Raw genomic sequence first — 24,440 nt, 5'->3', positions numbered from 1 at the left:
AAATCAGGATTGAGTATGGACCTTACCGGTCCACAATGTCTTCCTAATGTACGTCAACCTCCAAGAGGGTTTATATCGGACAACTTCTTCGGAATACCTCCATCACAATGTTCAAAATTTCGGTTAAGTGCAGTTTAAGGGCTGTTGAAAGTTCGTTTTGGAATTCAGCGCTTGCAGCGATTTTATGCTTTTCGTAGGCAACTCTATGCTTCCTGTCAATAGTTCAATAGCTCTAAACCCTACGGTGACCAAATAACAAGGAAAAGTTTCGCATAACAAGATCCACTTTCAAAATGGACTATGTTGGCCCATTCCTTCAGGTACCCCGCAAAAGTTCAACGCTATATTTGTGCAACCGAATGTTTTTCCATAGGAAGGTTCAAGTTCGAATATGGGCTATTTCGACGCTTTGGTATAGCCACCATATAACGGCACTTCCCAATTCTACGTATTTTGAGGATTTTTGCTAATTTTTTGACCGAACTACATTTTTTGACATTTGTGGTTCCCAGTGGTCACAAAACTTTTCCACCTAAAATGTTCAACATAGGAGCATATTTTGCTATAGCCCCATATAATCGTACTTCCCATTTTTAGATATTTTCAAGCTTTCAGCTGACCAGTAGTCAAAGAACTTCTACAGAATTATTCCATATAAGTTCCAAATATTTCATATAAAAAAGTTTCGACCAGCCGAGTTTAACTCTTTTTACCTGTTTTATTTCTAGCAAAGTTTTTGAAACTGATTCCATTTTCAATTTTCTCATAATTTTTCGTTGCAGAATGTATGCATGCCCAAAACTTCTGATTGTTCACGCGAAAGTTTTCCAGTCACAATAACCGACGTACATGATCTTGGTGCCACATCGCTTTATATCAAGTGGACTATCCACGACTGTTGTGGTATTGCAGGATATGAGGTAAGTAGGGAAATTTACATTTAAAATGAAATCAAACAATAATGAAAATCTTGCACTGTTTTCAGATCTATGTTGATGGTTATTTGACAAATCGTTACTATCACAGCCGACATGATGCTGCGGTTATTACAGACATAGACATTACAGTGCCCCATAAAGTGGCACTTGTGGCCCAATCAATGGAAATGCAGGACTCTACTTTAGAAATGCTTTGTAACACATCAAATCCAACAAATTTGTGCAAATCTCTCTCTTGGAAACCCAAAGAACCTGCGGTTGCGGCTGGAAATACAATCACTCTAAGTAACAGATCATGGATACCCTGTATCTATCTCTATGATCCTGCTCAACAAGCAAACGCATCAGAGCTTCCCCACAAAAACTGTAGCATTTAATCAACTTATTGTTTGGCAACCACAGAAGGAGCTGAAGGTGTATCGCATAGAAAACTTTATTCTCGAATATTCTTCAATCCCAAGAATATTTTTTTTTATTTTAAAGCAATGCTAGTCAAAGTTCATGTTGAAAGAAACTAAGAAAAAATGGATATCACAAATATAATGACGTGATAATGCAAAGAGCAAATACTGTTCTTACTGAGGAAACCCTACAAGTCCCTCCATTATTTAAAAACACACGAATTGGAATCTCGAATACTGTAGACCACCATCAAGATGGCTCACAACCAACAACAAAAACACCAGTTAATAAAGTTAATAATACACCATTGAGAGCGTGTTATATTCTTAACTGTGCCTGAGACAGCGTGAGATGTACAAAGAGAAGAAGAAGCATATATCAAAAAGGAAAATATTTATAACTTATTTATAAAGACTATCATTTCGGAAAGTGCCTTAAATTGTTGTTAATTATGGAATTTAATATTAGAACCAAAACTAAACACACATTTTGGAGTACATACACAAACTATTCGGTTATTAAGTTTGAAATTTATTGTAAAGAAAAAAAAAAAACAAAACAAAAACTACAAAAAAGTTGTATCAGCTGTCTCTTTATATCAGTTTTTTTTTATATTTTATAAAATTAGTGTGCATTTTAGTGTAAATATTTAATTGAAATCTCTATTTTTTGTTTTCCTTCTACTTCAGAGCAAAAATGCCAATCAATTTTAGTTTCAAATACAATGGCCTAAATAAACATTTATGTAAAAATAAGCATTTTTGTAATTAAAAAAAAAAATAGAAAACGAAAAAAAAACACATACACACCTATTTAAACATTTTCATTTGTTTGTTAATTGAAAAAAAATATTTACTACATTTATGGAAACATTTAATAAAACTTCCAAAATTTTAATGAAAAAAATTGTTGTTTTCATGTGGATTTATTCTTCAGCGATGTCAGAGTAGTGAGATTACTTACCCCGTATTCAAGAGCGTGTTTAGAAATGAAAATTTAACAAGTAAACAAGTGTTAGTCGGCTTTGCCGATAGAGATATACCCTCAGCCTATGTGAATTTAAACTTTCATCTACGAACAGATCGAATGTATTAAGAGTATTTTCAGAATTTTGTGTCCCTTTTTGGACATTTGAGCTTGCCGACAAAAATTATGGAATTGGATATTATTTTGGGAGTCATTGCCCATCTTCGAACTGAAACTAGGTTTGGACAAAATATGACGAAGGCTAAACAAATCGGTTGATCAGTTCGAGGGTTATCGTGCTCTCCAGTAACTACATATGGTGTAATAGGGGTTTTTTTTCACACCTTTTGGGCTGTTTTCTCAAGAAGTTTGGATTTGCTACTGAAAAAAACTTTTGCCGTCGTAAATGAGGCAGGGAATACAAGTTGCTTCAACAAAAATCAAAGTGATTCGAGAGCAGGCCTTAAAGTGAACTTATCCGAAATTATCCGAAATTTCGTGTGGGGGTACACGAGAAAGTGGTCAAATACAGTCCATATTCAAACCTGATCTATATATGGTAGATACATTAGGATGTGTAAAGTATGTACCATATTGGTCACTCCCATCGAGAGTTATTTTTATCCACATACGCTTTTTGACCATTCCGACCTATTAATATTATCGGACCACAAAAAAAATGAATGGGCTGAAAAAATGAAAAGGTTTCTTTCTCTCTGGGACCCCATCCACACAAAAAAAATCCGTTTCTATCCGCTCAGCATTGCGATCTGTAACGTGACTAAATAATTTAGATGGACTTGACGCATTTCATACACCGTCTCACCACGGATGTATCATCTAACTATTCTCTATAGCTTTTAATTATTTTAAATACCACCCACACAATTATTCTAAATAAATACTTTAACAAAAACTTAATTATTAATTATTTTTTTTTTCATTTAATTTTATTAACAAAAAAATCTTAATACATATAAAAAGTACACATAATTGTTGTTTGTTTGTATATAATTTTAAGGTAGATATAATTAGATAGGTATACACATACATCGATAATTAAAACTAAAATAAGTGAGCTCTTACTTATGTAAAAACAAATGGATGATCAAAGTATGTGTGTGTAGGTTACAACTTATGTACACAAGAAGCTTTTGCTACCGTTTTCGTTTCATCTTTGTCTGTATGTATGTACACAGGGATAGATGCCTCACAACTTCCTTCGACCTATGTAAATGGGCCTTAGTGTGAAAACATTTTCTTTGAACATGTAGTGGTGGCACTCGGCAAGAACCACTCCATTTCTAGGAAACTGAATTTATGAATTAGACTAATATGGAATGGAATTACGAATATAAGTACATATGTATGTATGTAGGTATGTATAACTTAAAATAGTTAACAATAAAGGGTGTGTGGGGGTGTGTGTTTTGGGGGCGGGGACATTTGTACGAAATATGTTTGTATTTCTTTTGAAGTGACAAATAGCCAAATATCCACCAAATTCAATGACATTTACTCGAAATTATATTTCAAATTATTTTTAATTGGAATACTTGTAATTTACACGAGGGACATTTGGGGATATGACTTCTATCTCCGTAGACATGGCTCACATGTACCAGGTATTACATAGGACGGATGGCATTCGGGGCAATTGGGATTTTCACCAAACCAGTGGAGATGTTCATCGGTATCGGATCTTCTTTCGGGTATTTTCAACTGAAACGAGTTGTAGACATCTGTGGCCAGGTAACCTGTGCGACCTATATTCTCCAAAGGAAATGCATATTCAGGAACGGAGAGCTCCTTGCGTATTTGAAAAATGTCTTCTGGCATAACTGGGCCACTCGTTGAGGGTGTTGGAGGACGTGCTGTTGTAGTAGTGGTTGTCACTTTTTGCCTTGTCGTAACTATGTTGTTCGGTTGCCCTGTTTCCTTAATCGATCTGGAAGATGGTGTTCGTGATGTTTCTCTATTATCATTGGATTTTGTTTGGTCGATGCCGAAACTGTTAAGCGGTACAAAATTGCCACTTGCACTAATCGAATTGTAATCGATCACTGCGTCTGGGTATTCTCGGCCATCTACACCAATCGGAGATTCTTTCTTTGGTGGCTCGAGACCATCTGAAGGCACCTTCCATTCGTAATAAATTGGTGGGCCTTGTGTGGTTGCCACATCATGTTGTACGAAATCTGTTAAGGGTGGTAGTAGGTGTTTGGAGGGCACATTGTCTACACTAGTTTTGGTGGTGTCACTAGTTCTGGCTGTGGGTCTGGGTGTAGGAGCCTTGAATCCTTGCGCTGGGGCTGGAGTTCTGATCTCTTTGCTGAGTTTGTCGGCATCAAAACGATTTAGGCCCCTATTAGTCGTCGTCGTTGTTGATGATGGTGTCGGAGCTCTTGTAAAAGGTTTTCCAAGCATGGTTGTTGCCCTTGATGAAGCTCTTGTTGTAAGGGGAGCAGGTGTCGTCGTTGTTGTCTGCCTTGTCATAAAGGGTGATGCTGTTGATGCTTTAAAGAAAGGTCTAACTGTGGTTGTTGTTGTCGCTCTTGTGGGGCTTGATTCCTCCAAATTATAGATGGGATATAGTAAGGGTGGTTCATAAATCTTTGATGGAACCTTTATGTTTGGATTCAAAGTCGTTCTTGTCGTTGTCTTTGCGGTGGTTGTTGTTGTTGTTTTGGGTGCTCTAGTTGTCGTTGTTGTGGTGGTTTTTCTTTGAGTAGCTTTCTGACGATTCTTGATGTTTCGATCTTCATTTGAATTAAAATCGGCCGATGTATTGTAGCGTGTACTGTGACTCGTGCCCAGATCGTCGTGTTCGTATTGCAAATGTTCATCATTGCGATGGTGAAGAGCTGCAGCTCCATTATATTTCAAGCCTTGTGATCGTGTAATTGCTGTTACAGTTCGTGATGTTGAGGGTTTCGGTGTGGTTGTTGTCGTTGTTGTGCTGGATGGGCTGTAGTAGCTATTCCGGCTAGTGGGTGTTCTGGTAGTGCTCGGTACAACAGAATCTGATATTTGAGGTTCATAGGCAGGTGGCAAAATTAAACGACTTGGTGGTGGTATTTTCCATCTTTGTTGACCTGCAGGTTGATTCGGCTGGTTCATTGACGATTTTTCTTTCTTTTGAGCATCACTGTCGTAAATTTGATTCAATATCGAAGACAGAGACTGAAATTTAAAGCATTAGTGTGATATTCTTTTGAAAAATTCTAAATTCTTTTAACATACCTTTTGATATTGATTCCTAAACGATTCTCCGGAATAATCAGGGGCATATGGACGATCTAATAAATCAGGCCGTGGGGTTCTTAGATTATTCTCTTCTTCATTGACGAATGGTTTGTCCCTTTGACCTGCAAAGCAATAGAGAATTGGGTAAAATAAAATGACATATTGGATTATGTAATTCATGGATGGCACAATCACTTCAAAATATGATTGCAATAATTGTGTCATTGTATGACATGTTTGGTTGTTTGATGTTACCTATCAACAAATTGGCTGTATAGTCGCTTTCAGCCTTCGAACAGTTCACCATATACCAGTGATCACAAATTAACATCCGCTGTTGGAATAACGTTGTATTTGGACATGAATAGCTAAATTGTCGTCCTAAGCCATCGCACATGTGGTAAACCTATTGAAGCATACACGAAAAAAAAAATTAAAAAAAGAGGTAAATAAATAAAATGTAATAAAGAATCCGCATACAATGCTCTTTTAAGGTTAGCTAAGTGGATGGAACACCTCTAGCCCTTTTCAAACTCGGAGAATTTATAAATCTCCTCAGACATATTACTAAAAATTTCTCAATAATTGATCTTACCTGACATCCAGTCTCTATATCTGCATAATAGCCAGCCGGTCGACCCGAACAAGAAAATGATGTCTTTGCAAATGTTCGATGAGCTCCAATTGCATTTTGGCTCTGAAAATAAAAATGACAAAAGAAAATGATTAAAAAGAGTCACTGCAGACAGAGTTTATTCTGTCGTAATGATTCAAAATCATAAACTTAGTATCGAATGCCAAATGAAGTCATAAATCAAAACTAATCTGGCTATCATCCATTCATCTGTGGCTTCAAACCCGCAGCGAGACAATGGTCACATTTTTGCATAAATATTTAATTTATGAGTTGAAAGATTAATTGCTGTCAGTCAGAATGTCATTCAGTCACATCGTTGTCCGCTGGGCATATCAACAAAATCATAAAAAAATATTAATATGCATGTGCATACTCGTACATATGTAGGGACATTATAGTCTTGATTTATAGTGGGAGTTGAAATTATCCCAGCTATGATGGTTGGCTACATTCATTGCATTCGTTTGCATTTATTTGCATGTCAGGATAAAGGGCATCACAATGTCTACACTGTAAAAAATTTGAATATGTGAGAGAGAGTAGAGAGATACCTACATACATAAACACAATACTTCGTGTTCGCATCGTAAATTTAATTAAATACTTTGTCTGTAATATATTTGGTGCAGTTTTGGTTTTTGATATTACATAGAGATCTCATGCAACATATCAGAGTGAACATTAACATGAATCTCGTTATACCCTCAGCATTTATGCTCACAAGGGTATATCACAAAAATATTATCAATTACATTGAACCTCGATTATCCGTGAATCGATTATCCGGGAACCTCCATTATCCGTGATAGAAAAGAAATGTTGGACTTTGTTTCATTTCCTCTATTTTTCGTTATAAACTTCATTATCCGGCATTCAAAGAACACTTTCCAATTAATTTGATTAAGCAAACTAAAGCTAAACAAACAAGAACTGGAAATTCTCCCGTATTTTACAATTTGTGTATTTATGGTATCACAAAAACCACGGGACGAAGTCAATTCAGATGAATATGATGATGATGATATTAAGTATCTTTTAAAATTTTGGTGGATTGCCGTAACAAACCTAAAAAAATTGCAGATTTTAATATTATTGTACGATACTATGTCATTTTTACTTCAAAATATGTTCAAAAACTGCATAAAAGCATTGCCTCCTTTATCCGGGAAAAATCGATTATCCGTAATGCCTCCGTTCCCGACCATCACGGATAATCGAGGTCCGACTGCATTTCATATTCCATTTCAATAAAAAAGGATAATTTTTTTTCGCGCTACATCAAAGATTTTTGGTACATAGGTTAGGAAAAAAATGGCCAGTACGAATCTGCTCGCGAACCAATTTTTGGTTGTTGCGGACAAAAGTTATGGCGGTTTTATTTCGGCTTTTAAGAAAGAAAATATTATAAAAACGCTAATTATTTTAATGAGCACAATTGTTACGACTCGAAGTGACTTCAGCGAGTAGATTGCATAATACATGTAAAATGTTACTCAGAATTCACGAAATGTACATAAAATTGCATAAATTATTGAATATAAGTCAACTTTTTCCTAAAAATTTGTTGTGGATCAAAAATTCACAGCGAATCAATTGAGACTAAAATCATACAGATTGGGATTATAGTTTCGATGTTACAGCCGAAATAAACACATGTGTTGGTCAAAAAAATAATTTTTCACATGCATTATGCAGTAGAAAATATTGGAAAAATCTAGAGGAATACTTCCTTCTTTTTGCTTAAATCTCCCAATAAAATAAACACATTTTGCTTTTGAAATGGAAAGAGAGGTCAAATAATCTATTTTAGTTTATATGCATTTCAAAATACGTGTAAATCGCGCAACTATCAAAATCATTTTGTCCGCATGTGATTTTCATGTACAGAAAGACCATATCTTTTAAGTTGTATATATTTTTCGAAATTTAATTTGGAGGCTAAGAAGTAGCATCGACTGCATTTTAGCATTTAAAAACCTATAAAATATCGCTAATTTGCCCAAAGTGCATACAATTTTTGTCCACATCCGATTTCAGTGTTCACCATGAAAACCTACAGTGCTGCTCAAAACATTTGCAACTCAGATGCCTATTTCACATTCAGTCTATTTTTAGGGACATTTTGAGTTTTGATATATGTTTGTTTTTGTTATTTAATTTTTTATTGACCATATTTTCTAGATTAAAAAAGGATTATTCAGTTATGAACACTTATGTTTAAAAAATCTGTGAAATATCGGAGGAACACATGTTTTAGCCTGCTCAAAACATTTGCAACTCCGTGGTACGAATAACTATTAGTTCATTTTTGACGAGTTTTTTGTATTGATTGGCATAAAATTGTTTTTAATCAGAAGAAAGGATCAAAAAGCTTTCATGAGGAGTACATTTTATCCCACATATGTTTACTTTTGATAGACAAGTATGCCGAAAACAAGACATGCCTGATTTTTTAAGAAAAACTTAAATTATGACCAGAAATTTTTATCAACGCTTTGCTAAAATGGTAACTTTTGAAAATTGTGGATTCAACGAGGTCCAAAAATAAACATAGGAACATCACAATATCTAAAACAGAGCTGGATACCTCGTAAAAAGGACTAAAATCGCCATATGATGGGAAGGAGATGCAAGGACAACAACATCTACTGCAGGAGATGATCAAATAATTACACGAATTATTAAGCAGATCTGTCAGAGGTCATTAACAGATGTTAAAAAAAGACTTGACACCGATAAATCTATACAAACACCTCCGATACATACCAAGGACAGCGGTATACCAAAATAGGCAAATTTTGGGAAAACTGTAATTTCCAGGAAAAACGGAGTTTTTCATAGAAATTATGCAAAAATGTGTGGTTATGTTCTTGGAGTAGTGAAACCGAGTACTTCTCCTCGATATAAATCAATATTTAAGTTATATGACTTGAAAAAATTTGATTGATCACCAGAACGAAAGATAATAAAACTTGTCCCCTTCTAGGAAAAAGTTGACCAAAAATGTAGAAGGTGTTTTATATTGCCCTGGAGATATTTTTATGGACAGAAATGGTACAGGATACATGAGGTCGAGATATTTATCAGATCCAAGAAGTAACCGGACAGGTAGCATGTCAAAATCTCAACATGTACACTCCAGAATTGTCGTATAACAGAATGTTTTGGCATAATACCGCTTCTAAACGTATATATAACCACGTAAAACTAGTAATTTTTTGAAAATATGTTTAAGTTCCTATAGTACCCAATCAGCTTTAGTAATCTAAATTCATATGGGAGGTTCCGGGACTCTAATCTGGACTCTAGACTATTAAATATCGAATAAAACCTTGGTATTTAACAATTATCCTTAGAGCACAGGATTCCAAAGGATATATTAATTTATTTAGTTAACTGGTTTCCTTTACGATGTCTCCAGATAATAAATAAAATGTTTAATTCACAATATATTATCAAAACAAAAATAGTTTCTTCAGATTTTGAATTAAATTTTCTCAGTTGCAAATGTTTTGAGCAGAACTAAAAGTGAGTTCGAGCTTTGTTTTGTATATTTTTTGTAAAATAAGTGAAATTTTTGCAAATTAATTTTTAAAACTTTAAAAACTATTCAATAAACAATCAATCTACAAAATATTGGCATTTTAAATCCACAAACTACCTCAGAACTATATAAAATATGAACTAGTCACTCCAGTTGCAAATGTTTTGAGCAGCACTGTATATCGATATATATCTATTTCAAGGCGATCAATCAAGAACCGTGGATGTAGCATCACACACTATTTTTTGGGATAAAATTAATGTAGCTCCATTATCAGTAAAGTTTTCAAATCTCTATTTCAGCTAAAACGAAGATGCTGCACTAGTTTTCGATAAAATACGCGATATTTTCAAAAACAATTTTTCTACTTTGGAATTTTTTCGTAACTCGCGTTTTAGTAGATGGATTTTCACGGGGAATGATTTATTGGATCCGGAACGTAAAAAACCAAAATGTGCAATCGAGTACGAGGTATTGAAATGACAATTGCAATTATTAGACCCGAAAATATGATTTTTAGAAACATTTTCGCACAAAATTTCCGCATTTGGATGCAGATTTCTATGAAGCTGTGTAGACTACATTCACGACACATATATCAAATAACTCAGAATCGCGAGTTCTACAATCCTATATATGAATTTTTAAAAAAAAACAGTTTGCGGAATGAATTTAGAAGAAAATTTCAAAAAACACTGTTAATCTGGCTTCAAATTGTCAGCATCATTTAATGGTAGAAGCATATCAAATTTTGAAAAGAAATACATTAGTGAGATTATCCTTATTTAGTTGGCATCTACTTTTACTTTGAGAGGAAAATCGAAAATTTTTTGACACTTCCAAAAACACTTCATCTTATCCGAAAATTTTTTATTTGCATAATATACAATCACAAGTCGCGTGCTCTAAAAGGGTAAACCTTGGCTTCAGCTATGTTAAATTTTCAAAAATATTGGTGATATATTGATTTATTACATATTATTTCCAATATTTCAAAATTACAATGAATTTCATCTCCAGGGATTTTTCTGTCGATTACTGTTTGAATAAAACCAGAAGAAACGTCATAGAAACCCACAGCAATTGTATTTTGGGAAGTACTTTCAATGGATGCACATTTCTGGAAATGTTAATCTTTCCTCCTTCGGTAAAGGACTTTGTGACGACAAACGAAATCTAAAAACTGATCGGAAACAGGCTCTTCTTCGTCAAAATATCAACAAGTACCACTCGACTTTGCGGACAGGAATATACCCTGAGCATGTGTGAATTGAGACTTTCATCTATAGACAGATCGAATAGCGGCTACACAGCCAAAATCCTTAAACCCAAAAACTATGTATTAGGAGATTTTCAGAAATTTGTAGCCATTTTCGTTCGTATGAACTTGCAAACAAAATATGGATTTGTATCATTGATCACAAGTGTTGCGGAGGAGGGATGGAGAAATGGACCGGATCGACATAGTTCATTTTGGGAGTAGATCTTATTTTGGGAGTCATTCCTTTTAAAAGATATTGCACCCACCAGTCATTTCAGTTCGCCACAGTATAATTTTCAACTTTTCAGGAAATATGGACTTGCCCACGAAAAACATAATACCGCTCTAAACACAAGGAATACCTTCAGTAAAAATGTCTAAAGATCCTCAAATAGACCTTAAACTGCACTTAAACAACTATTTTGAAGGTTTGTAAGGAAGGTACCCCAGTAAGTTTGGAAAAAATATTACTAAATCCAAAGTTTGGACCAAATCTGTTGCTCCGTTCAAGAAAACTCGCGCATATCACTTTAGCTAAAATTCTTGAAATTTGGGGGAAAATACCAGAAGAAATGGACCGAAAATCACCATCTTCGAATTTTGTATATATAAGGCTCACTGAATGATAGCGATAAATAAAGTTTGGACCAACGCAGTATCCGGTTCGAAAGTTGTCGTGCGCACTAGCCACTACACATGATTGCCTTAGGTGTTCTTTACAGCTTTCGGGCCATTTTCTCTGGAAGTATAGACTTGTCTCTGAAAAACTTGTACTGTAGTAATAGGGGCCCCGAGAACACTTGTTGCAAAAAAGCAAAGCGTTTGCAGAGAGTTCTTTTCATTTATTTCATATTTTTTATAACTAAATTATAAGCATTAAGGAAGTGATGCCATGATCATTGAGGTCTTAAGCATACACAGCTTATCCAGGGAGGTCTTAAACTGCACTTCGCTGAAAATTTTTGAAATACTCTGCGGAAGTTTGCCGAAAGAGTAGAGTAGCAAATGTTCCCTGGTATAATGATCCTGTCGAGACGGTCAATTCCTTTAGGCACCTCCCCCGCAAAAGTTTTGAGATCTTATCCTAATCCATATCTTTGTCGGCAAGTTCATACGCCCAAAATTCTGAAGACCCCCTAAATACATATCGTCACCTGAAATGGCCAAAGACGTAACCCTCAAAGGGTTACGTTGAGGATTACGTCTTTGGGCATTTCAGATGACGATATGTTTTTTGGAAAAAGGTGATTCAATTCACACAGGTTGAGGGTATACCTCTGTCGGCAAAGCCGACTGACTCTTTTTTACTTGTTAGTTTCTCTTCGCCCAGAAGATGTTGTGCACTCGATTTAAACAGTTTTTGCTAAATTTGTGGTGAATATATATTTGAAAAATATTGAAAACTTGGATCCGACTTTGTAAAATTACGTATTTTTAGTACTGTAAACTAAAATTAAGCCATGGGTTCTTGATATTGTATGTTAACATGCGGGAGAGGTCTACGGTTATAGTAAAGTGAAAATATATGTACATATGTATGTATATGTCATATAGGTCCTAATATACATGATTTTGGCGTGACTCTAGAAATTTTATGGTGTCTGTGTGTATAGAAAATGTACTAAAGCAACTATTGCAATCGAAATAGCTAACAATTTTCTAACTTAATTTGTTATGATCATTAAGGATACAGCCATTTATGTCAATATCTGAGGTTGATTCCCCAAATTTCCTCAACGCAAGAGTCAAAATGATCTATGTTAGTACCTACATATGTACATGTCGTATTTATTTTCATCTTACTATGAAAGCTTAATAATTATAAAGCTGTTTTGTTTTTAATGGGTGAATATGAAAAGTGTGAGCTCTGGGAGAGGATTGCCTCACTAAATGCATCTGTGCAGCTTCTCCGCAGTGTATCTGTCACATAGCAAACAAAGTTAATATTTTGCCTATTTTATTGCTATGAACATCTAGTACATCAGTACATCAGCGGTACATGATATTGCAACTTTTCTGAGTTTAACATTTTATTTAACAAATGTACATTTATGGCTTTGTTGGTTGTTGTAACTCAAACAGCATCAGGACTATATATTATGATGGGTAATAAAATATAACAAATTAAAGCTAAGTTTAATAAGGAACATATAATTTAGATTTCTGCAAAATCTAATATTAGCTTTGTTCCTTTACGTTAAAGTTGCTTAAAGTTTTACCAGTTTTGCTATTAACCCCAAAAAGTAGTAAAACTTGAAGCAAAATTTAAGAGAGGGCATGCCAAAATGGCTTCCTCTTCTACTACTTTCTGCTCGACAAATTTCGTGGTGTAAAAAGTGGAAAATCTGTCAAACTGCTGATTTGACATTTATTCGATAATTAAGGCAAAAGAAAAAAGAAAACAACGCGCGAAATAAAATAAAATAATATAAAATAAAATAAAACAAAATAAAATAAATAATAAAAAATTTAAAGCAGTGAAGTAAAAAATAAAAAAACAGTGAAATTGATTTTGTTTGTTGTTATTTTGTATGCAGCCATGATTGTTTTTTTGACATTGCTGCCAGATCTATTATTTTTCCGTTCCTTTACTATTTCCTCTTTTGCTACTTTTACTATGGACTATGGAATTTTAACTTTCCAATTTAACTTCCCAATTTAAAAAATGAAAGGAAGATAGATAAGTAAACTTAAGAGAGAGCATGTCAAAATGGCTTTCTTTTTTACTACTTTCTGCTCGACAAATTTCGTGGTGTAAAAAGCGGAAAATCTGTCAAACTGCTGACTTGACATTTATTTGATAATTAAGGCAAAAGAAAAAAAGAAAACAACGGACACTGTCAAAGCAAAATAAAAGAAATAAAATAAAATAAATTATATCATCTTTTGAATATAGCTAACCAAACTTCATTGTAAATGAGCTGTAAATCATTGACTTTAATATCAACAATAAAATTTCGACACAATATAAAGTAGAATGTGTAGAAAAATAAAAATTGTTAATTTGAAAACTGAATTTTTCGGTTTATGACACTCTTTGAGTAAATTAATGGCATGTTCACCTTTGGTGTTTAAAATATAAAACCAGGGAATAGTTTTTTTTTGGAAATCTCTTTAACAACAGTAAAAACATTACCTACAATAAAAATTTATTCAATCATAAATTCATACGTTCAACAACTGAATTTACCTGTCATAATGACAAAGCCAAAGGCTATACAACACACGAACAACAAAATTGTATTTAACTTCTCTATCAGATCACATCGATCTTTTTTGGGATGTGATGATGTCATTTCATTTGACAATTTGCCGTAAACATGTCACAGTGAACTACTATTATTCTTCTATTCGTTTCAGCGTAGCTCTACAACCGCGAATGTTTGTGGCTTCATTTAAGGGACTTCTTGCCTTTTACACAAAATTAGCGATGGGCCCTGGAAACTGTGATCTGGGAATCAACTTCGTGTAAGCATTCATGGCAAATGTGCAATAGAATGATAATCTCTGTAAAAAGAGTAAAGTTCACAAAAAAATACAAAAAACCATAAATCCCACTAAAACTTTTTTTGTTTGACTGGAAAATTAATGTAGTAACTTCCCCGCACACACACGTACTTACATATGCGAAATTTTCCATGTACAATGATTTTTATCGCCTGAAGTCATGTGTTAGTGGTGTTTGTGCATAGAAGTTTATACCCAGTCAGTCTTGATTGGCATATTAATAACCATCGGTGGCAACATCTGGATGTTGGTAATACCGCTTCTCAAATAAACAAATCTTAAACATAAACTAATGATTGACCCATACCCTCATCATCACAGATTGCAGTTCCATTGTCTAGGAGTGTCAAAGCAGCAACGGTCTGCCACCAGAATTCCGCGGAGGGCATTGAAATTCGAACCTCATGTCAGTCAGGACTCCACAAGCCTATCTACAAGAAAGCTGTTCGGGTGAATGACTACTTGAAGAAGTAAAAAAGTATCAGTCGACTTTGCCGACAGAGATATACCCACAGCCTGTGTGAATTGAAACACTTTTTTCCAAAAAAATTACGTATTTAGAAGATTTCAGAATTTTGGGTGTATGAACTTGCCGAGAAAAATATAGATTTGGATTAAAGCTTAAAAGTTTTGCGGGAGAGGTATCTAAAGGAATGGTGAGTCTTATTTTAGGAGTCATAAACAGGGCCACTAGGAGTACATTCAGTAAAAATGTCCAAAGGATCCTCGAACAGACACTTAAACGCACAAAAATGTTGAACATTTGTGTGGATTTTACCCCAAACCCCATAAACCCACTTTTGAACATAAACTATGTTTACACAAAATATTTCGAGATCCTAAGTTTGGACCAAATCGGTTGCTCCGTTTATGAGATATCGTGCGTAGCATATATTTTCTAATTTTAATATTCGAAGAAATATTACGATATGCAAAGTGTGAACCAACCCAGTATTCGGTTCAGGAGTTGGCGTGCGCGTGGCTGGTGTTGAAATTCGAAGGTGGTGCTTGCTGACCGTAGGGACTTTTTTGCAGTTTTCGAGTAATTTTCTCATGAAGTATGGACTTGCCACTCAAACAACTTGTACCATCGTAATAGCGGCCTTGAGTGCAACCTGTTGCAAGAAAAATCAACACGATTCGGAAGGTGATCTCAAAATTCACTTTTCCGAAATGTTGTTGGGAGTTGACATATCGACGCCTCCCAACAATAGTATGCTAAGTCGACTTAGCATGTTTTCAAGTTATTCACATTTTTATATTTAACGTCCTTTATCTTAAATAAAAAAATATTGACTTAGCATTGTACTGAAGTTCAAAAAAATTTCCAAACTTTGAGAGCTTCTCCTCTAAAACTCACTTTTTAGACTTAGCATACTATTATTTGGAGGTGTCGATATATAGTCCATATTTTAAGCGGATATATGTTTCGTAGAAACTTTACGATATGCAGAGAGTTATCGTGCGCATCATAATAGCGAAACATTTTGAAATTTTGTGGGGAGGTACCTAAATTAATGGACCTATATGACTCATCTTCGAACTTAAACGAAGTCTGGACAAAATATTATGAAGGTCATATTTTGGACCGAATCGGCTGATTCGTTCGATAGTTATCGTGCGCTCCAGCCACTGCAAAAGGTGCCATAGAGGCTTTTTAAAAACTTTTGGGTCATTTTCTCAGGAAGTATGCACTTGCCCCTGAAAAAACTTACACCGTTCTAATGGGGGCAACGAATACAAATGGTTGCAAAAAAAAATAAACCCATTCGAGAACAGGCTTTAAACTTCACTTTTCCGAAATTTTGTATGGGAGGTATCCGAAGGAGCGGACCAATAGAATCCATATTGGAATCTCGTAGAAATTTTACAATGTGCAAAGTATGGACCAATCGATTACTGCCTTCGAGAGTTATCGTGGAGGTACCCCAAGGAGTGGACCGATATGACCCATCTTTGAAATTAAACTAAGGACAAAATATTAGGAAGAACAAATTTATTGTGCAAAAAATTGTATTAGGGTCTTGGAATTTGATGAAAATCGATGCTTGGAGCTCCAAAAAATATTCATAAGAAGAACAACTTAGCGATAGGGGACGGCAGACGTTAATTTTTTTGAAGGGAAAGGGTTTAATTTTGATGGTTATGGTGTTTACACATCTTTTACGCATGGTATGTATAAGTACCAAAAAAATATTTCTGATCCGTTGTTAGTTGAGAACTTTTCGCTTTTCGAAAACGAAACTAAACAGCGAGCTCGGCCAAAGTGGGTTATGTTTCGTTTGAAACCATTGGAAATGTTTTTTAAAGTATTTTTACGTAGGCTGATATACCTATGTATGTATATATGTAAGTCTAAATACTGAGGACATAGACTAATGAATTTATAGACGATGGAATGCTCTCACCGAGTATGTTCGAATTGAGTGTGGTAACTAAGAAACTCAATATAAAATGCCAAAAGTACAATTTAATAAATATTTTGTTGTGGCAAAAGACTACATAGGGTTAGTTTTGGATAGGTACTATATTTTCCAGAAAAAATATTCAAGAAAATATTGCTATTTTTTCAAAAATCGTCTTCGAACTTTTTTGAGTTTTCGGGTTTGACCGCGGAAAAATTGAGTAATCCGTCGTCTATAAATTCATTAGTCTGTGCTGAGGATATAAAGAATGAGTGATTGAGTTATTCTATTTGAGTCACACTACCGCGCATTTCTCATTTCTCTAACGGAAAATATTTCCCTTATCGTGCTTTGAGTAGTGACGTCACTGTACATTTGTGTATGCACATCTAAAAATACACACAGACTGAATCGTACCACTAAAAATATCAAAACAACTTGTGATGTCTGTGTATTTGTAGCGTCTTAGTCATCTCATCGACATGTGCCGAAATAGCTCAGTTGGGAGAGCGTTAGACTGAAGATCTAAAGGTCCCCGGTTCAATCCCGGGTTTCGGCAGAACTCATCTTTTTCTTTTTTATTTATTTATTTTATTTTAAGACTAAGAATTTTACTTTGAATATACAATATACACATTTTTTATATTTTGTTGTTATTGAAAACCAAGGAATGCTTGGCTTAACAATCCAAGACAATCTAGTTGCGATAGCCAAGCCTTTAAAAGTGTTTTTCAAATAAAAATCACCATCAATTTATTATCTCGTTAACACATCGAGACAGGGTTACCTTGAACTTAAACATAAACGACGAAAAATGAATATGAAAATTAAACGAAGGTTAGTTGTTGTATTCTTTAAGTTTTCTATTGCAAAAAAATCAATACTTTTGACACCAAAATACAATAAGTGTACCATCATTAGATAAATACTTAATATTCCGAGGAGACTTTACATGTTTAATTTGTAAAATTGTAAATGCTACTTCTGTCTATTCATTTTCAAACTCAATTTCGAAATAATCTGCTTAATACTCCTACTTAGAAAAGCGTAACAGTCATTTGTTATGCATTTCATGTATTAAACGGCCTCAAAACTAACTTTTAAATAGTTTTGAAAATTGATTTTTCGGTTCTCTTCATTTTCTACCATCGCCCCGCTGCTTTTTTACCTATGATGGCATAAACAAATTATTTTACGTTAACGTTCAGCATATTTATGTTCGGTGGATGCTACATTTTATTACTTCTGACTGAAAAATTGAAATTGTTACTGATTTGAGTAAATGTTAACTAACTTGTCGTCTTGCACAATCAATTCAAGATTTTCGATGTTTTCCGTTTATTCTTTTACAAGAGAAGTTTTCCTTGAGTTTCGTCCAAATTCTAAATGACAAGCAAATGGAAAATTCTAAGATTATTGCCTGCCGTTCACTGCTGCTGATTTTGATTGATCAATGGGTGTTGTTCATTTGAATGCAATTGATTATGTATTGTAATTAATTATACCTACTATTCAATTATTCAACGCCGTTTCTAGATGTTGTATTTTTATTAAAATCCATATGAATAAAATTAGTTAGAAAATTCCACTTCTCTGTTTAATATTTGATTTATTGTTTTATTTGTAATAAATAAAATGTAAATTATGCATATTTATAACATAAAGGTTCAATTGTTACTTTCAAATCGCTATTTACGAAAAAATAGAGCCAACCCTGTTACATTGCATTAAATACCGGGGAGGGAGGGTTTAAGTACATTCCTGAATTTCTATATAGAATTTAAAGCAAAATATGGATGATATTCATACATATATGCTCTGTTCCAGAACCTGCATGAATCTGCTATTTTTTTAAATTTCAATCAAATTTATAAAGGAACAAGTAAAAAAGTAGCAGCCGGCTTTGCCGACAGAGATATACCCTCGATCTGTATGACTTAAAACTTATGTACATTAATACCGGCTACACAATCAAAATCATTTTCATAATTTGTGGACCGTTTTGGACGTACGAACTTGCCGGCAAAAGTATATACTTGGATTAAAGCTCAAAAAGTGTTGCAGAGGAGGTACTTGAGGGAATTCATAGGCATGGTTCATTTTGGAAATGGATCTTATTTTGCAAATCCTTTCTTTTCCCTACAGTCATTTGAGCTGGTTACCGTATAACTTAGAGGTATTGGACCACTACGACAGGAAACATGGGCTTGCCCATGAAAAAATAATATCGCTGTAAACAAGTCCACAAGGAGTAGCATCGGAATTAATTACCAAAGGATATTCGAACAAACCGTAAACATAAATGTGGAAAATTTGTGGTAGAGCTACCCTAAGGAGAAGACCGATATGGGGCATTTTCGAAGTTAAACTACAATTGAAAAAAATAATAAAAGATTCAAAGTCTTGACCAAATCGGTTGCCCCGTTCGACAGATATAGCGTGTACTATTTTAGCGAAAAGTTCGGAACTTTTGTGGTGGTGGTACCCGAAGGCACTGACGTAGCCAGGGGGAACCCGGGGTCTGACATTTTTTTGTATATTTTACTCACAAAACATAAAATTTTAAGTTTCGACAAAATAACACGAAGGCCAAATTTAGTGCCAGCCACTACACATGGTGCCATGGGGGTGTTTTACAACGTTCGGGCTATTTTCTCAGGAATTATGGACTTGCCCCTGAAAAAAACCTGTACCATCGTAATGGGGGCAGCGAATGCAAGTTTTTACAACAAAAATCAAAGCTATTCCAGAGCATGCCTTAAACTGAATTTATCCGAAATTTTGTTAAGAGGTACTCAAAGGAGTGGACCGATAGAGCCCTATTAGAACCTCATCTGTGTCTGGTATAAATTTCACGATTTGCAAAGTATGGACCAAATCGGCTACCGGAGTGGACAGATATGGCACATCATCGAACTTAAACTAAATTTCGACAAAATATTACGAAGGCCAAATTTTGGACCAAATCGGTTAATCCGTTGGAGAGTTATCGTGCGCTCTGAAACGGATTTCGTCCAAACATACATGGGGTCTAAAACCACTATTTCGATGAGGCACATTTTGCCCTTTTGGAAGAGTAACCGATTCGTTCCAAAATTTGGTTTTCGTAATATTTTGTCCAACTTGGTTTAAGTTCGAAGATGAGTTATATCGGTCCCCTCCTTCGAGTACCTCCCACACAAAATTTCGGAAAAGTTCAGTTTAGGACCTGCTCTCGAATCGCTTTGTTTTTTGTTGTAGCAACTTGTATTCACTGCCCCCATGCGATGCTATAAGTTTCATCAGGGGCGAGTCCATACTTCCTGAGAAAAAAGCCTGAAAGTTTAAAAAAAACCCTATGACACCGTGTGTAGTGGTTGGAGCGCAAGATAACTCTCAATTGGATCTACCGATAGGGTCTAAAATATGGCTTTCGTAATGTTTTGTCCAAAATTAGTTCAATTATTAAGATGGTATATATCGGTCTACTCCTTCCGGTACCTCCCCCACAAAAGTTCGAAAATGTTCGGAAAATTTGTGCACACGATAACTCTTGAAGGGAGTAACCGATTTGGTCCATTCTTTGCCCATCGTAAAATGTGTACCAGACTTAGATAATGTTTCAATATAGACTCAATCGGCCCACTCCTTCGAGTTCAGATTAGGACCTGCTCTCGAATCGCTTTGATTTTTATTTTAGCAACTTGTATTCACTGCCCCCTATACGACGGTATAAGTTTTATCAGGGGCAAGTCCACACTTCCTGAGAAAAAAACCCTAAAGTTGCAAAATAACCCTATGACACCGTGTGAGGTGGTTGGAGCGCTAGATAAATCTCGAACAGATCTGCCGATTCGGTCCAAAATTTGACCTTAGTGATATTTTGCCCAAACATAGTTTAAGTTCGATGTTAAGCCATATCGGTCCACTCCTTCATGTACCTCCCCCACAATAGTTCAAAAATGATCGGAAAAAATGTTCGTACGCTACCTCTTGAAGGAAGTGGCCGAATTGATCCACACTTTACACATCCTAATATATCTACCAGATATAATTCAGGTTCAAATATGGACTATATTTGTCCACTCCATCAGGTACCTCCAACACAAAATTTCGGATAAGTTTACTTTAAGACCTGCAATCGAATCACGTTGATTTTTGTTGAAGCAACTTTCATTCGCTGCCTCAATTACGATGGTAAAATTTTTTTCAGGGGCACGTCCATACTTCTTGAGCAAACAGCCCGAAGGGTGTAAAAAACCCTTATGGCACCATATGTAGTGGCTGGAGTTCCACTTACATATATAATGGTCAATGTCGATCCATTCCTTTTAGTATCTGCTCCGCAAAACTTTTGATCTTTAATCCTAATCAACATTTTTGTCGGTTCATACATCCAAAAATTTTTAAAACCCCATAAATACATACGTTTTTTGGGAAAAAATTGTTTGAATATACACAGGCTGAGGGTATATCTCTGTCGGCAAAGCCGACTGATACTTTTTTACTTGTTGTTGAAGCAACTTACATTCGCTGCCTCAATTACGATGGTAAAAGTTTTTCAGAGGAAAGTCCATACTTCTTGAGAAAAAAGCCCGAAGGTTGTAAAAACCTCCTATGGCACCCCCATGGTATATGTCGGTCCATTTCTTAAAGTACCTCTTCCGCAAAACTTTTGAACTTTAATCCTAATCAACATTTTTGTCGGTTCGTACATACACCCAAAAATTTGAAACCCACTAAATACATACGTTTTTTGGGAAAAAAATGTTTAAACTTACACAGGCTGAGGGTATATCTCTGTCGGCAAAGCCGACTGATACTTTTTTACTTGTTTTCCAGTAAATGGCTTTACGACACAATGAAGACCTCAATGTTCAAAGAAGAACTTGAAGAATACACTTCAAAGATAAGGTTTCTAATGTATGACTTTTTAATATATCCAATGTATCTACGTCAAACGGATGCTGAAATTTTGAAAACTGAAAAATTGTGTTTTTTGAATTTTTGCTCTAACCGGGTAGAAATTTTTGTGCGTAAATTTTTAAAAAAAAAGCTATTTTTATACCCTCAGCCTTTAGGCTATGAAGGGTATATACACTTTCATACGGGCAAAATGTGCCTCATCGAAATAATGGTTTTAGACCCCAAGTATGTTTGTACGAAATGTGTTTCAGACAATTTGGAGTCCATTGAGCAATGTCCGTCCGTCTGTCTGTCTGTCTGTCTGGCTGGAGCGCACGATAACTCTCGAAGGGATGAACCGATTCGGTTCAAATTTTGGCTTTCGTAATATTTTGTCCAAACTTAGTTTAAGTTCGAAGATGAGCTATATCGGTCCACTCCTTCCGGTACCTCCCCCACAAAAGTTCGAAAATGTTCGGAAAATTTGTACGCACGATAACTCTTGAAGGGTGTAACCGATTTGGTCCATACTTTGCCCATCGTGGAGCGTGTACCAGACTTAGATCAGGTTTTAATATGGACTCAATCGGTCCACTCCGTCGGGTACCTCCCACACAAAATTTTGGAAAAGTTCAGTTTAGGAACATCTCTCGAATCGCTTTGATTTTTGCTTTAGCAACTTGTATTCACTGCCCTCTATACGACGGTACAAGTTTCATTAGGGGCATATCCATACTTCCTGAGAATATAGCCTGAAAGGTGCAAAAAACCCGTATGACACCGTGTGAGGCGGTTGGAGCGCAAGATAACTCTAGAACGGATCTGCCGATTCGGTCCAAAATTTGGCGTAAGTAATATATTGTCCAAACATAGTTTACATTTGAAGATAAGACATATCGGTCCACTCCTTCAGGTACCTCCCCCACAAAAGTTCAAAAATGTTTGGAAAATTTGTTCATGCGGTAACTCTTGAAGAGAGTGGCCGAATTGGTCCATAATTTACACATCCTAATATATCTACTAGATATAGATCAAGTTCAAATATGAACTATATTTGTCCACTCCATCCGGTACCTCCCACACAAAATTTCGGATAAGTTCACTTTAAGACCTGCTATCGAATCACTTTGATTTTTGTTGAAGCAACTTGCATTCGCTGCCTCAATTACGATCGTAAACGTTTTTTCAGGGGCAAGTCCATACTTCTTGAGCAAACATCTCGAAGGGTGTATAGGCCCCCTATGACACCATATGTAGTGGCTGGAAATCCACTTCCATAATGGTCAATGTAGATCCATTCCTTTTATTATCTCCTCCGCAAAACTTTTGATCTCTAATCCTAATGAACATTTTTGTCGGTTCAAATTCCCAATATTTTTAAAAACCCCTAAATACATACGTTTTTGGGAAAAATTATTTCAATATAAACAGGCTGAGGGTATATCTCTGTCGGCAAAGCCGACTGACACTTTTTTACTTGTTTGGTTTAAAATTTACAACTGTCATACGATTTCCATGGAAACCCGCGAAAATTGAGTTTTTTTGCATTGTGAATCTAATAAGCCAGGGGGCGTCCAAATCCATCAAGTAGATCGGCGGATATGATAATATTTGTTCATCATCGTAAAGGGTATAAATTCTGTAAACGTTAATAGCATATAACGGCTTATTATATTAAGCCGCGATTTTTTAGTTTTTTTTTATTATTAAATACATCTATATCTTTTGCTCGCAACGATCAAATTTGGCTACAAAAACAGATTTGGAATTGGGATTTTTTCTTAATCTATGTACCAAAAATCATTGATGTTTCACTTTTTTAAATGGAAAAGACATTATTGGAAATGTTTCGTGATATACCCACGTCAGCATAAATGCTGAGGGTATATAAATTTGTAAAAATTTCAAAATAGTAGACTTTTGCAGGTTCTCAAACAGAGCAATTGTTAGCTTCTAAATAAAGCTTGTCTTCTCCTATCTAATAGGGATACGCAATGAAATGCAATAATCGATTTTTCGATTATTCGGTTTTCGTGAAAAACTTAAAACTCGATTTTCGGTTAGTCGATTATATGAGAGTGTCCTAAAAGTCGACTTTCGATTAATCGTTAATCGCCGAAAAGCGATTATAATCGAATATAATCGACCATTTTCGTTGATGTGATCCGTGATGGTTATATGTATACAAAAAAGTTCCGTTGATTACGCGGTTTTAGCACACCCAATAGTCAACTACGACTAATAGTCGATCACGATTAATAGTCGACTACGAATAATAATAGACTACGACTAATGGTTGACTACGAATAATAGTTCACTCCGTCTTCTGAAAGTCGATTATCCGGTTTTCGCACAGTCAATAGTCGACTACGATTTTTAGCAATTTTACGGCTAATAATCGATTAATCGATTAACCGAAATCGATTTTACGTATCCCTACTATCTAAAATGTTTCTGATTGTGTCAATGTCTCGACAATTGTTCAACTCAAGTTGAAAATATTAGTATATTAGTAGTATTTTATTGAACTTAGTTGTAATAAATTAATTTTCTTCTTCTGTAAACAATGAATTACAACTGCCATTATTGTAAGAGCGTAAGCTGGAACACGAACTGCATTATGCGCTCCCTAAAATGTCACAGCAACTAT

General features: G+C 35.2%; 2 protein-coding genes and 1 non-coding gene across 9 annotated transcripts in view; 2 read left to right on the top strand and 1 right to left on the bottom strand.

Moving 5' to 3' along the window:
• The window catches only part of Pif1A (PFTAIRE-interacting factor 1A), a 181,126-nt gene extending 178,880 nt beyond the window's left edge, over positions 1–2,246 (top strand). For all 3 annotated transcript variants that reach the window (XR_012409137.1, XR_012409138.1, XR_012409139.1), the window contains 2 exons: positions 783–920; positions 986–2,246. The gene's annotated coding sequence lies outside the window, so the exon portion shown is untranslated. The remainder of the gene's footprint in view (positions 1–782; positions 921–985) is intronic.
• A 991-nt stretch (positions 2,247–3,237) lies between these two features.
• The window catches only part of js (jiangshi), a 71,783-nt gene continuing 50,580 nt past the window's right edge, over positions 3,238–24,440 (bottom strand). For all 5 annotated transcript variants that reach the window (XM_073961600.1, XM_073961560.1, XM_073961581.1 and 2 more), the window contains exons 4-7: positions 6,148–6,249; positions 5,808–5,958; positions 5,550–5,674; positions 3,238–5,489 (exon numbers count right to left, since the gene is read on the bottom strand). In XM_073961600.1, coding sequence (XP_073817701.1) covers positions 3,900–5,489; positions 5,550–5,674; positions 5,808–5,958; positions 6,148–6,249 — 1,968 coding nt within the window. In that variant the 3' untranslated portion in view covers positions 3,238–3,899. The remainder of the gene's footprint in view (positions 5,490–5,549; positions 5,675–5,807; positions 5,959–6,147; positions 6,250–24,440) is intronic.
• TRNAF-GAA (transfer RNA phenylalanine (anticodon GAA)) lies at positions 17,393–17,465 on the top strand. Its single transcript has one exon. It is a non-coding gene; the product is annotated as a tRNA-Phe (tRNA).

The sequence above is a fragment of the Musca autumnalis genome, unplaced genomic scaffold (assembly GCF_047663935.1).
Source record: "Musca autumnalis isolate F117 unplaced genomic scaffold, ASM4766393v1 scaffold_1, whole genome shotgun sequence".
NCBI classification, from domain to species: domain Eukaryota; kingdom Metazoa; phylum Arthropoda; class Insecta; order Diptera; family Muscidae; genus Musca; species Musca autumnalis.
The sequence above is the reverse complement of the archived record's forward strand: the minus strand, read 5'-3'. Positions and strand labels throughout refer to the sequence as shown.